Consider the following 14,221-nt stretch of genomic DNA (forward strand, 5'->3'; position numbering starts at 1 on the left):
TTCTATCCGACTCTAGCTCAGAGACGGACGCATTAGGAGGCCTTAGTTATGTGGTGGGTGTCACATGGTCAGTGACAGGCGCTAACTCTGGCTCACGACAGGTGCTAACTCTGGCTCAATATCTGTGGTGGGCTTGGGAATCAAATTCAGATCCGCAACGTAAGATCTCCCATGCTGTCTTGGATACTCCAGGCTGGGACGATGAGATCTGTCTGAAGCAGGCAGAAAGATTGCTGCTGTCGATGGAATGTGTGCCAGGGAGATGGTGTTGTTATCCTCAACGACTTCCACGGTGAGGGAGGACCACACAGTCACGAGGTGTAGTCTACGAACTCAGCGAAAGAACAGCGATGCTGCCTCACCATATCACCAAAAGATACTATAATGAACACAGAGAGTAGAATCAGGAATATACACAGAGTATAAATACACTAACTACATTTACCAACAATGAGGACTGACGAAGCACTGAACAGAACGGAGTAAATGAGGGCCCTAACGAGAAACAGGTGAACAAAATCAGTAACTAAGGAAACCAACTTGGGCTCAATAAAGACTAAACTAAGGGTCCGTTTACATGACACTGTTATCAACTAAATCCTGAAAACTTTTTATGCAGTTTGGCCATTTATTTACATGACAATGGTGTTTTGGGAGCCTGAAAACACAAACTTTTGAGAACGGGTATCAAAGTACAAGTTTTTGAAAACGGTTCCGTTATTGTCTCCATGTAAACTACAAAAACACAAATTTGTGAAAACAGTGACATCATGCATGTGCGTATTACATGTTCATTCTATAGGCGAGTTTGTTTCTTTACGAAGTGACATCGCCAACTTCTGGCATGGCATGATAGTGCAGCGTTTTTAGTCGTTTTCGCTGATCCGTGTGAACGGGGATCGCTTTAACAACGTTGTAGTCTGTACGTGAAATATGCAAAGGAAAAACGTTTTTTGTACATTGTAGTCATGTAAACGTATCCTGAAAGGGTATACATGAAACCAAGACACATGTACTGAAAACAAGATAGGTTCTATGTCTTAAAGGTTTGGAATGACATGAGAGTCAGTAATTGATGACAGAATTTTCCTTTTTGGGTATACCCTTTTACAACACATAAATTAATGTTTTCATAGTTTCAATTAATAGTTTTCAGTCACATGACTGGCGCAAAGACTTGGGGGGCAAACATCCATAGAACTGCGGCACAGGCCTGTTAACTGTATTTCAATCACTAAAAACAGAAGGACATTCGAAAACACTAAACGTGAAAATATGTGATATTAAAAGATCATCGGTAGGGTTTATACTGAATATGATAAGCAATACAGACAAGCAGATGAACCCAGAATATGAATGCAACACATTCTTTATAATTGTTTTCTATGGAAAAACCCTTAACGAGAATCTGCATGTTGCATTTATATTCTGGGCTCATAATCAAACCTGCACAAACATAGTATGCATAAGTGTAGAATTTGGTCTCACTATATTAGTACTTAGTACAAAATTGACTGGTAAAAATTAATGGTGGGCAATGGAGGAAAGCCTCGTTCCTAAGTGTTTGACGTAATGTGAAAATTATGAATTGAGAAAATGGAAACAATTCCATTAGACAATCCAGCAGTGTGTTTCAGGGAATTTGGCTCTGTTACGTAATTACCAGAAGCACATGTTAATTAGAACCAGCTGTGAATTTGTTTTCAGGAGACTGAGCGCCTGCACATGGAGCAAGTCGTGCTGCAGAGGCAGGTGAGCTTCCTGCAACAGGAGAAGGAACAGCTGAAAATGCTGCTGGCGTCCCATGCATCCATCTGCACATTGGCACAGGACAAGCCTCATTCCTTGGACACCTTTCTGTCAAGAGAGCTTCTACCATCCAGAATTTCCATCGCGATAAAACATGAACCTTTGGATGATGTTAGCGGATCAGAGAGTTTGGCGCTCCAACATGCAGACATGCAGTGGAACTGACAGAGAAAAGCCATGACTTACACTAAATTCAGTGAAGAAGATGATGCACTAGCATTTTTTAATTCAATATCTTTGTAAATACCTCATTACCCTAACCTTACCCAAGAGACATTCTGCATTCAACATTTCCTGTGGTAAGAAACCCATTCCAGATGGGGGTGAAATCACTTCTGGTGCTCTGTCATAATTTTTTTTTTTTTTTCTTATTTGTTGATTGACATGATAATTTGTCTATTATAACATTTGTCTTTGACATAGTGATATTTTGTAACAATGGCTGTTAATGTTTGGTATTTTTTTAATGTGGTAAGCCTGACTCTAAATGCACTGACCTTATACTGTACATTTATCTGATTTGTCAAATACATAACAAGGGCTTGACAAAAAGAACATCCTGATGTTGAACATTGACATTGTTGCCATTCGTGCTGACTGAGGTACCAAGGTAACGTTATCTAGTTGGCTTTAACGTTAATGATTTGTAATGGTTAGAAGGCACCGGTTTGAAAATTATAAACCAAATCAATGATGTTTAACATATCACAGTGCATGATTTTCTAGCCAAAGTCTGTTTATAAATTTATAACTGTCAATATATCTTTTTTTGAATAAAAAAGTTTAAATTTGTGAACTATAATAATTATATTAAATATCAGAAATAGCCTATGTAATTTCATTTTTGTGTGTGCTATACTGCAAAGTTATCAGCAAATCTCTGTTTTGAACAGAAAGCATAATAACTTGGTTATACTGTTATACTTTTCAGATTATATGTTACTTCATAAGTATACAAAAACATTCTATTCTATATATTCTGTCTGTAAAGAATTACAATTTACGACTATTACGAACCCACTGTTTATAGACAAAAAATTAACAAAACGCTAAAACATTTTTCAAAATATCTCCTTTTGTGATTCAAAGAAGAAAGAAATGCACATAGGTTGAGTAAATGATGACACAAGTTTCATTTTTGGCTTATTATCCCTTTAAGCATTGCTTAAACTTTCAGTACATGCAGCAAGACAGAACATGCCCCATGGAGGCTATTTTGACTTCTGCAAAGGAGTGGCAATACTTAGGCACATGAAGAGCCCCCTTCCCCATTCCATTACAAAAGGAGGAGGATTTCCACTACGCTGTTGGCATGAGTTCCTGTTTGGGATTTGGGAATTTGACTTTCAATTCACAGGCTTTTGCGTTTTCTATTTAAAGGTCACAGGATATTGTGAAAAATCCCCCAAACTTTTAATAGCTTTCTTCAGGTGTGAAGAAGGAAGAGTGCTGTCCGGTGTTCACACGGAGATGAAACCTTGAGTCACATTTCCTTTGAAAAACAAGACTCAGTATTTTGCTCAATCAGTAAGATGGATATCTACTGTAGGTCATATGTTACTCAATGAGTAAGAAGGAAGGAGATAACTTCGAAATCTCCTATAGTATAAAATGTCTTCTAAACTTTTTAACACTATTAAATTGATTAGAATTGTTTAACTTCTACGATTATTTCAAATCATGTTACACTTGCAATGCAACAGAAAATAAGGGGAAAAAATAGGGGGGAAAAGCCTTGACCGAAAGTTGGTCACACAACCTCGGATCTTTTATCTCAACATATAGATCAAGACAAAATAAACCACCGATGAAAAAATGTACTGACTGAAAGAAATGTAATTTCATAGAAATAAATAATATTTTAATGTAGATTAAAATAGTAAACTATTTTAAATTGTAATATTTGACAAAATTACAAAAAAAAAATAATATTTTTTTAATCAAATAAATGCAGGCTTGATGATGAGCATAAGAGACTTTCAAAATAATTAAAAATATAAATGTTTCCAAACATTTGACGGTACTGTCCTGAACATTTTCGTTAGTGGAACTTGTCCATTGTTCATGTGATGATGATATACAAAAATAAAAAGTTTATTGGCATCAATGGTTCGGTTTCACGAGGAGCCTTAAACAACATTGGAAAAAAAATATTCTTTGAAAATTGTTCTTTTAAGAACTGTTCCTTGGATGGTTCTTCTGTATGGCATCACTGTGAAAACACCATTTTTTGGAACCTTATTTTTAAAAGTGTAGCCTACTCTGCAGTATGACACAGGTGTGAATTTGCGGAGAATTGACTTCATACATCGATTAAACACCTTATAATTACAAAAATGACTAAGAAGATTTGAGTTCTGAGTTCTGTTTGTCATCGACTGTTTTCATAGTCTTCATACTTGCCGCATTGAATATGTCTATAGCCTACTTTAAACTTTAAACTAAAATGTATCTTAGAATCTATTAAAGAGCAAAAAAAAAAAAAAAAATAGTAGCCTCTAGCAAATCCGGACAGGCTGACACTCCTCGCGTTCACACTTGCAGGCGTGGTTCCGAAATCCACTTCCTCCTCACCCGCATCATTACGTTTAAGTAACACATCACCAGAAACTTGGGAGTCTTCAACAGTGTTTTCTTGGATGTAGATGAGCATAGAAAAACAAGTAGGCTACTCCAATATTATGGCAGACAAAGGACCTATTTTGACCTCAGTCATCATTTTCTACTTGTCCATCGGAGCCGCGATATTTCAAATTCTCGAAGAGCCGAATTTGAAATCAGCTTTAGAAGATTATAAAAATAAAACTGCCAGTTTATTAAAGGAATATCCTTGTTTAAATAAGGGTGATCTGGATAAGATCATTAAGGTAAGATGATTTTTGATTCCACAAGTTTAGGTAAACGGTTTGGTGGTTAGGTAAACATTTCAGAAAGTTTTCAAGTGTTTATCAAGCGTCGATTATTGCCGACGTAAAACATAACCGTTGCTATGGTGTTTCTCAAGCACAAGCGACTTAAGACAGTCTCGTCTGAACTTAATGTGAGCTAAAAGAGCGTTTTGAACCATTTTTACCTGGTTTTGTTACGCATACGCATGGGCTACAGAACCAATTCATCCAAGTATGGGAATACGAAACAAGTGGAAACTTTGTCGTAAACGTGTCAAATCTCTGGAGGTGACGGGGTTCGCGATCTTAAAAAGACTGAAGCGCTATTGTCTCATGTTTGTGGACTTTCCCCCCCATGGGCAATAAAAGTGGCGAAGTCATTCTTAGGAATGTGCCTTTGCCAGTCATACAATGTAGCCTACACTCGTTCAGGCGCGACAAAGTACCAGGAGAAAGCGGGCGCCCACGTGCTTTGTGGTGCGAATATGAAAACAAAGCTGGTTTGTAGCCTACATTTATGATTGTTTCGCTTTGATACAGTTTGTTAGTACTTTTCAAAACTACCTTCAAAACTTCTAGGTCTAATTTTAGTACTATTTCCCCCCCTCCCCCCCTCCCCAACTAAATTAATTATAAGGCAAAATCACCTAGGCTAAGTTTTAACATTAAGTTCCATAGGCTAAATGTAACATAATACAGTTAACTATTTTCTTTTACATCTAATTCTGGTATCATTTAATCCAGCAGATAGTAGTTAATAGTTAATTAATAAACCAAGGTTTACTATGCACTTTTGTGTAGTATCAATCAACATCTATGACATGTTTGAAACGGGATAATTGCCTGCTCATTTCATTTGGTAACCACCGATGTTTAATTTGTCACCAGAGAACATGATAAACCTACTGCAAAAGAGAAGAACCAGTCAATTATATTGCAGACGCTACAAAATTACTGAAAAGATGAACTAGTTTAAATTCAGTCATACTATAAGAACATTTTATGAAGAACACCAGTAAGTATGCAGGCTATAGTATTGAGTAAATGTCATTCCTATGTACATTATGCTTGTTTCACAACTTTTAATATTTGATTTACAGTATTGATACAGGCAGTAATGGCATATAATGACGCATATAATCACAACTTTTAAAACAGTAAGGATAAATATTATTCATGTAAAGAGTTCTTTTGGTTTGTGTTTTCAGTTTGTTTTGTGTTCTAATATGAGACTTAACATTTTAAGTACTGTAACATTTGTCATTTGGAATCTCTAAGGCTCTAATTGTTTGATATTGAATTAGCTGATTGTTAAATTTTACCATAGTGCTAACATGATTATAAAAAAATGTTTAAAAGCCATCATATTTATGTTTCTTGGGCGTGATATAACATGATGCGGCAAAATAAGACCTCAAGTTTTCATACTACAATACTGAGGTGATGTTAAAGGTTCCATGAGGGTTTTTGCAGTGACCATTTTTTTGTTTCCCCAAAGAACCTTTCAGCAAAAAGTTCTTAACATTTTAACAATCTAAAGAACCTTATTCCTAGCCTATATAAAGAACAAGTTGTGCAATGGAACCTTAGATGCCAATAAAGAACCTTTATCTGAATGTAATATACTGTTATTCAAATAAGTGAGCTGGAAGATGCTAAATATAAGTTGTTTTTGTTGTATTTAAAGGAATAAGAAGAAAAGTACATATGAGTTGTTTCGGTGACATTTAAAGTCAGAATGAGATCAAGACTGTAGGGTGTCCTATTCTTTTAGTCATTTTGGGTAGGGTGTGTTTGTTTGCCTAGCCGCTAATTTAGGCATTTAAATAATAGCCATGTTTACCGTCTGCAGAGATAGGCTGACTCTTGTTAGTGTACATGAAGACAAGGGTTTATTTAGTTGATATCTCCACAAACGCTAAACACTCTTCCTCTTTTCCTGTTGTTTTGACTGTCTGACGTATGGAAGCCCGTTTCCGCCTCTGAGTAAAAAATAAAATGGTTAACTGTAAGATGAGGTGTAAAATAAATGCAATCGTGAAATACAATTTTAATTTTAGTCACAGTTGTGACATTAAGTCTTATAGAATTAAGTCAGTTAACTTTTTACTCAAAGTTAAAGCAGGTTTCTATTGCTACTAATGCTTGCAACACAAATGAAATAAACCCTAAAGCTGCATCTGATTATAGTTTGTAAAGGTGAAGAATTCTTCTTTCATCCCCATTGTTTACATACAAACATTGTGTATTTCTCTTCTAGTTTCAGACTCTGTTTGCAGTATACTCATTTGGCATTTGTATTTATTGTTATATATTGTAGTTAATATTTTGTTTAATGTTTCAACATCAGGTTGTGGCCGAGGCAGCTGGAAGAGGTGTGACTGTAACAACAGAGAAACAATTCAACAACTGGAGTTGGGAGAACGCAGTTATTTTTGCTGCCACAGTTATCACTACCATAGGTATATATTCCTATAGAGACATGTTTTGACTGTCTTTACTGACTTATTGCAGGCTTAAGTTAGAACTAGGGATAGCTCGATTCCACTTTTTATCAGAGCTTTTATCGATACCACTTTTATCGATACTGTAGCCTTGTGTATCTGTCTATACCAATTCAATACTAGTACGTTTTTATATACAAATCTAGGCTGTCGATCTACGTAGTTCAGCTTACATTTCAAAAAGTTGATTGCTGACATAGGGCAACAACTTACTGCGTGATAAAAAGCCTATAGAATGCAGTTAGATGCCCCTAAAATTCAAGATGTCAGGGCAAAAATGCCCCTGTATAAAGCCAGGGCAGAACTCTTCTGCATCTCCGAGAAACACACAGTGGTGTTTCTGAATGAATCCGTGTTTTGAGCAAATCAATCGGGTGAACCAATGATTTAATGGCTCGTTCACCAAGAGAGCAGTGGCAGCTCACCGGGGAGGCAAATTTGGGGGTGTAAATCCATAGCCGGTGGCTTGTGCCTCCGATGGTAAAAAAAAATTAGCCAATCACCATTGAGTATTTCGCTTACAGTGATTAGGAGTGTTGAGAAAAGTAACATGGCAGAGGAGGCTAGCCTCCCTTGGTATATCAACCAATCATCGACAAGATGTAAATTACGTGATATTAGTTTGAACTGCTACCGCTGCTGTAACTATGGAGAGTAGAGATATAGAATATTTGGGTCCCACTTTATATTAAGTGGCGTTAAGTACTATGTACCTACAATTAAAGAATAAGTACAATGTACTTATTGTGTCCATGTTGTATTGTAAAATACTTTTGCTGCTATTGAGGTGTGATACGGGTAAGGTTAGGGACAGGTGTGGTGGATTGGGTAGGTTTAAGGTGTAAGGGAAGGGTCAACTGTGTAATTACAAATGTAATTACATAAATTAATTACAGCTGTAATTACATGCAGGAATTTTTCAAATGTAAGTACAATGTAAAAAAATGTAGTTACACAATAAGTACATTGTATCAAATTATTAATTTCAATGTAAGTACATGTAAGTAGGCCTACATAGTACTTAAAGCCACTTAATATAAAGTGGGACCAATATTTGATTGAAAACAAATTTACTAAACTACCATTCAAGCAACAGTTACAAAATAAAAATGAAGGAAGACTAAATTGGATCTAGGCTATACAGCAATCAGCTTCACTAAACGGCCGAACGTGCCCTTTTAACACAGACATTTAAAAGAAGGATGGATTTTTTCTTCAAATGATAGGCTAGGACTAAGTGGGTGAACTTATATTTACATTGTCTTGATGTATGTGTCGTTTTCTTTAAATACTCTGTCTGCAAGTGACCAAAAAAGCCATTTTAAAGCAGTTAAAATCTGACCGCTAAAATTGTGTGTGCCTCCTCTATTTTAAAATCTCCTCCTCCCTTTCTCTATCCCCTCAGACTCGCGTTTCGAGGTTTTCAGAGGCTCTCGGTTGTTACACTTACAGTAGTGAAATTACAAAGAAGAAATACACATTCTGAGACATAAAATTAATAACTGGGAATTTTATTAACATTAAATTGTCCTTCTCCCATTTTCACTTCAGAATTTTGGGTAGGCTGGGGCAGTGCCTCCTTTGCCTCCCCTGACGAGCCGCCACTGGTTCTTTGGCGGTGGTTTGGTGTGTCCCTAATTTAACAGCGAGTTAAACCACCATTCAGAATCAACTCCAGAAAATTCCTTTTAAACAGTAACGTTGATTTTCTCCTGAATAAGCTGGGTTAATTAATCCTTAAAAGAATGATTTGTTGAGTTAAAATAGTAAGTCTTTAGTTTTCGGTGTCGAAGCATTATTATTAGTATTTGATTAAGTCGAGTGTCACTTGGATTTGTAATTACAATAATGGTTCCCAGATCTCCTAATGACAGAAAACAAATATTGAACATGGACTTGTCTACTCAATGATTTCAGGTTACGGCAATGTTGCTCCGAAGACAACTGGAGGCCGTTTGTTCTGTATCCTGTATGGACTCTGTGGCATTCCTCTTTGCCTCACCTGGATAAGTGAGCTGGGTACTTTCTTTGCCGGCAGGGCAAAGCGTCTGAGTCAGGTGCTCCTCCACAGAGGCCTCACTGTGGTAAGAATATCATGATCAGAGCCTTTCACTTGTCTAAAGAGAAAAACAATGCTTTTACCATTTCCCTGTTCATGTTTTCTCCTTCATTACAGAAAAAAGTACAGTTCATCTGCACTATTGTATTCCTTTTATGGGGTTTCCTGGTTCACTTGATCATCCCAGCCTTTGTGTTCAAGACCATTGAGAACTGGACTTACTTGGAAGGCCTGTATTTCTCTTTTACCACCGTGACGACTGTTGGTTTCGGTGATTATGTAGCAGGTATGTAGATTTGTAAATTTTTGCTATCGTGAAATGGTCTTAAACAATTTCTCAAACTGCAACATGTAAGGTTTTGTAATACATTTATATCATGCACACTTGCACAGATTTCTACACAAGCTGCAGGACACTATTAGCACCATGTTAGCCAGTGTTCAAAGCACCAAATGCGAGTAAAAGTCAGTCGAAACGGTGTTATTCGCCAGTTGCCCGGTATTTTTTTTTTTAATGCATTTTGACAATGCATGGTGGTGATAATGTGATCATGATTTAGGCTAGTGCAATCATCAAATCGCAACAGTTGTGATGTAATTATATAAATATATAGTCTGATGGGGTGCATGTTTCATGAGAACTGTAACAGCACTGTGTTTTCAGTTTCGATTCACAGTAAATGCTACTCTTCGATTCCAGGAATCGGATGCTTATATAAAATAAAATTTTCAGTTCTGCTTATTGATTCCTGTGCGTGCATTTTAATGTTATTTCTAAATCATTCAAGCGCAAGAATATGCGAAAGAGATCTCAATTCGGCACTCGCGTGCTGTTTTCTATGAGCAAACATCCGCAGAGAAAGCCGCCTCTCATAGTATGCAAATGCTAAATTGGGTCTTTGGCATTTAAAAGTTAGAAAACCCCTGGTATAGCCTACTCTTTGATTCTGTATAAACATATGCTTCTTAAAAACAGCTTCTATGTGGTGTAAAAATAGCTCTATATAGGTGTATGTTTTGAATAAAGGAAATTCACTTTTGTTCCTGTATAGGTGTGAACCCAGAAAACGACTACCCGAATCTCTACAGATTCTTTGTGCAGCTATGGATCTGCCTGGGTCTTGCCTGGTTGTCACTGTTCTTCAGCTGGAATGTGCATATGGTGGTCGAGGCTCATAAAGTGCTGAAGAAAAGGAGGCTGAGACGCCACAAGCTGCCCATTGATGACGTACCGGAAAAAAAAGAAGTAAAAAAAGCCCAGAAGCTGCCGCGTCTCACTGGCGCCATCGACATCTTTGAGTTCATGTCTGAGAAAGTTGAAGACTACACCGATGTCATACGAGCTATTGGAGCAGCCGAGAAAAGGAAAAAGAAGCAGGAGGAGGAACTGGCACGGTCCAAGAGCTGCAGTGACCTACTGCAGGGCCTGATCATCCCACTCGATCACTCTCCTCGACTGAAACGGCGATTCAGCGTCAGTGCGAACATGCGCATGGACATTTCTGGAGAGTTAATGGATGGCCTCAACAACAACCAAGAGGAACAGGCACTACTGAAAGAGCACCACGGAGACCAAAAAGACCCTAAGATTGATAGAAAGGGAATTAAGAGAGCTGAGAAGCCTGGACTCTGTTCATGGGAAACCAGAAAATCTGACCCATCAATCTTTCAGAGCCCTGTTCAAAGCCCTACCGTTACTACCAGTCATAGGGGTTCAAGATTCTCAGTATCCAAAGTCTCAGAAGACCATTTAGTAGGAAAGAGAAAAAGCATTGGTTGAAGAAGAGACCGATCTACGATGTCTTCAAAAACAAATTCAGCTCTGCTTTAAATCAGTAGTAGGGGATCAAGATTCTCAGTGTCTAATGTGTCAAAGACTATTTGTTAAAGAGAAAAAGCATTGGAAAAAGACTGAAAGAAAGACTGATCTACAATGTCTTCAAAATCAGTAGTAGGGGATCAAGATTCTCAGTGTCTAAAGTTTCGGTAGACTATTGGGGAAAAGAAAAGGCATTGGTTGAAGAAGACTGATCTACTAGGTCTAAACGACTAAAGCAAAGACTGATCTACAAGGTTGCAGATAGACTGGTCTACAATGTCTTCAAAACAATTCAGCTCTGCTTTAAATCATGAATTTTCAGATGTGAAGATCATTATGATTGAGCTGATACTAGAGGAGCTAAAAAGAGTAACTTCAAGACCCAAGAATGTTGCTCTGATATGCAGACAGGTGCATCCTCTTGCAAAATCAAGCTGCAAAATTATTCATCGCTTTTCGCAGTGTTGAAAAACATTCAGGTAACACGCATGGTCTTGCAGACAGCCAAGATAAGGATATGAGGGTTGGCAGAGGAAATGAAGCTGATTTCCTTCCATGCCCTGGGCCTTCACAGACATTGGACAGTTTGGGTGTGGTTCTGTGGTTTTCACCATGGGTTTTTCATTCTTTCTCTGGATTTATGTTAACGAAATGACTGCCAGGACAAATCTATGGCTATGTTTGAAATGGAATACTAGCGCACTGCTAACTGTGCAGTATATACTGAATAATGCGCTATTTTTTTTTTTTTTTTTTAATTAATACAACTTAAGCTCGTATGCCATTGCTGTACCACTAGCGACACGAAAGGAATTGGAAAAATGATGACTTTTCAAGCAGGTTTTACAAACACTACCTGTAGCTTGGTCGGACAACCAGATAGCCCTGCCCTGAACTCACGCCATTGGTTGAGACAATATTGCTGTGTCGGGATGCTCAAACAAACAGAGCAATGTTTTAATACCATTGCAGTGTTGTTTTACAGTGTTGTCAGATGGAATCAGCTAAATATTAAGCTGAGATTGTCAATATCCTTATTTTGTATAGATAGAAGGAATAGAAAATGGCATCTATTGAACCGGGAACTTCCCTTTAAAAATAGTTTGTGAAACAGTATGCAGTATGAGTATAATGCTGTTGTTGTCACATGACCTCATTGTATGTATAAATCTGTGTTTTATCCATTTATCTTTTATGAGAAGGTTTTGCCTAGTTTTATGTAAACAAACAGTACATTCTGAGTCCGGTCAAATAACTATTTAAGGAAGGGCTGTTAGAATTGTGTGTTTGATTGTGCTTCCAGTTTATTTCCAGTCAAACTGGAAATGAAAGGTCAAATTGATCTCACTACATTGTGGGATACAGTATTCCCACACAGTGTTGTTTCATTGTACTGAACGTTTTGGCAAATGTTGTAGATTGCTTTTGCAATATTTGCATACTGCAAATAGCATGCCATGTAGTTAATGTAGCCTATTTTGAATTCTTAAGCATACCTTGTGTCTTGAATGCTGTGGCTGTTAAACTGTTTGGATGCGTTTAAACACGGGCCAACTGAGGAAGCACCTTCTCAGGCTTCCAGAAAATTGCCACCTCGTGAAAGATTTGTCTATGGAGGATGTTATGGGACGTAACTTGATCTTACCACCTGACTGACTATGGATTTTTATGAAGATTTTTGCCTTCCATTCTTTTTGATTATCCTTTGTATTTTCTGTTTTGTTTTGTAAGCCACTTTTGATAATAAAAAAAAGTATTTTTTCACATTATGCCTCTTTTTGCTGTTGCCAAACCTCATCCGGCCTGTTGTCAGAAGTGTTGAAATGAGTTATTAAGCATGACTGAGCATAACACCTAAGTTCTTCTTAGTTAAGTCCTTCCCATTTGCATTTACAACATTTCTAAAAACATTTATCTTCTCAGTAAGATAAGGTATAAAAGTGTATTTGAATTATATTATCAGTTAACTGTAAAGTTGCTTTTCCAAGCATAGTAAAGTTCATAACATCCCTAATGATTGCATAAGTGTTTTTAAATTCAGATTTTATTAATGTTTACATTGTTCATAGATTAAAAATGAACCTGAATCAGCGTTAACATACATAATGCAGCATTTACTTCCACAATATGAAATCAGATGACAAAAATAATGAGTTAAATTACTCAGATTTGCATCAGTAACATTTAGGCATCAGTTAAATAGTTACATTTAGACAGTCTTCAGCAGCCCTACTTTTTGTACATTTTCATGTTAAATATTTTGCAACATTGCTGGTGTGAAACAGTCCTTATATCCCTTCATAAAATAGAATTATGTATGTGAACTTGCGCTTTGGTCCTATATTTATTATGAATTTATTCTCTTGATGCTTCAGCTGTTACCATGCAGTGCATATTTGCATTTGCATATTTGCAACTTGCAAGTCAAGTAAAAAGGCAAAACCTCAAGTAGTTTGAATGCTTATGCAACTGCCAACAGTACAGTTATAGTTATGCTATGATGTGAATAAACAATTGGTACAGATGGCAGAGCCAATGGCAGTGGGTCAGTTCAGTGTTCTGTATAGTATTCATTAAGGCGTCTTTTTTCAGTCGGTCACTTTTCTCAACACTGCAAAAAAAACAGCAGCTCCATTACTGCTATCCTGAGGAATACAGTCTCAATCACTAAGTGGTCAACAGCACCTCCAACATGGAGGATTCCTGTACAGTTCAAATTAAGGTGCAGTCGCATTTACGTTTAGGTGAAATTCCATGGACGAAATAGTCATTCCAGTAGTAATCAACGCGATTGGGAATTTAGCTTGAAGAGCCCATGACTTGAAAATTCCCCCACGTGGATTTTGCATCAGATTCATGGTTTTGCATCAGATTCAAAATTTACTGCATTAACCGATATAAAGCTGCTTGTTTTAGACGTGACTACTAAGCAGTGTTTCATGCATTGACAATGAATGATAGATCCAGGGCTTAATTTGAGCCGGAACACGCCGGAACATGTTCCGGCACCTCCGACATTGGATCCGGAACCTTTTTTATTGGATCCGGCACCTCCCGTGTCAATAAAATTAATTGCCTAAATAAAATAAAATTACTGTTTTAGTGTTCAATGTTTGTGACACATGACTTGCGCGCTTGTTGT

At 37.2% G+C, this 14,221-nt stretch overlaps 1 protein-coding gene across 1 annotated transcript; it reads left to right on the forward strand.

Moving 5' to 3' along the window:
• Positions 1–4,422: 4,422 nt before the first annotated feature.
• kcnk5b (potassium channel, subfamily K, member 5b) lies at positions 4,423–12,844 on the forward strand. Its single transcript, XM_081377720.1, has 5 exons — positions 4,423–4,676; positions 7,048–7,159; positions 9,119–9,285; positions 9,378–9,546; positions 10,313–12,844. The coding sequence occupies exons 1-5, from the start codon at positions 4,455–4,457 to the stop codon at positions 11,038–11,040; spliced, it is 1,398 nt and encodes a 465-aa protein (XP_081233846.1). The 5' UTR covers positions 4,423–4,454; the 3' UTR covers positions 11,041–12,844.
• The last annotated feature ends 1,377 nt before the right edge of the window (positions 12,845–14,221 follow it).

Source organism: Scardinius erythrophthalmus (genome assembly GCF_964197995.2).
Source record: "Scardinius erythrophthalmus genome assembly, chromosome: 11".
Classification (NCBI taxonomy): Eukaryota; Metazoa; Chordata; class Actinopteri; order Cypriniformes; family Leuciscidae; genus Scardinius; species Scardinius erythrophthalmus.

Bases quoted from the DNA above. Each gene is read 5' to 3' on its own strand.
- kcnk5b (XM_081377720.1), top strand. From the start codon at position 4,455: ATGAGCATAGAAAAACAAGTAGGCTACTCCAATATTATGGCAGACAAA. The intron at 4,677-7,047 runs GTAAGATGATTT...TTTCAACATCAG, and splicing joins ATCTGGATAAGATCATTAAG to GTTGTGGCCGAGGCAGCTGG. The intron at 9,286-9,377 runs GTAAGAATATCA...CCTTCATTACAG, and splicing joins TCCACAGAGGCCTCACTGTG to AAAAAAGTACAGTTCATCTG.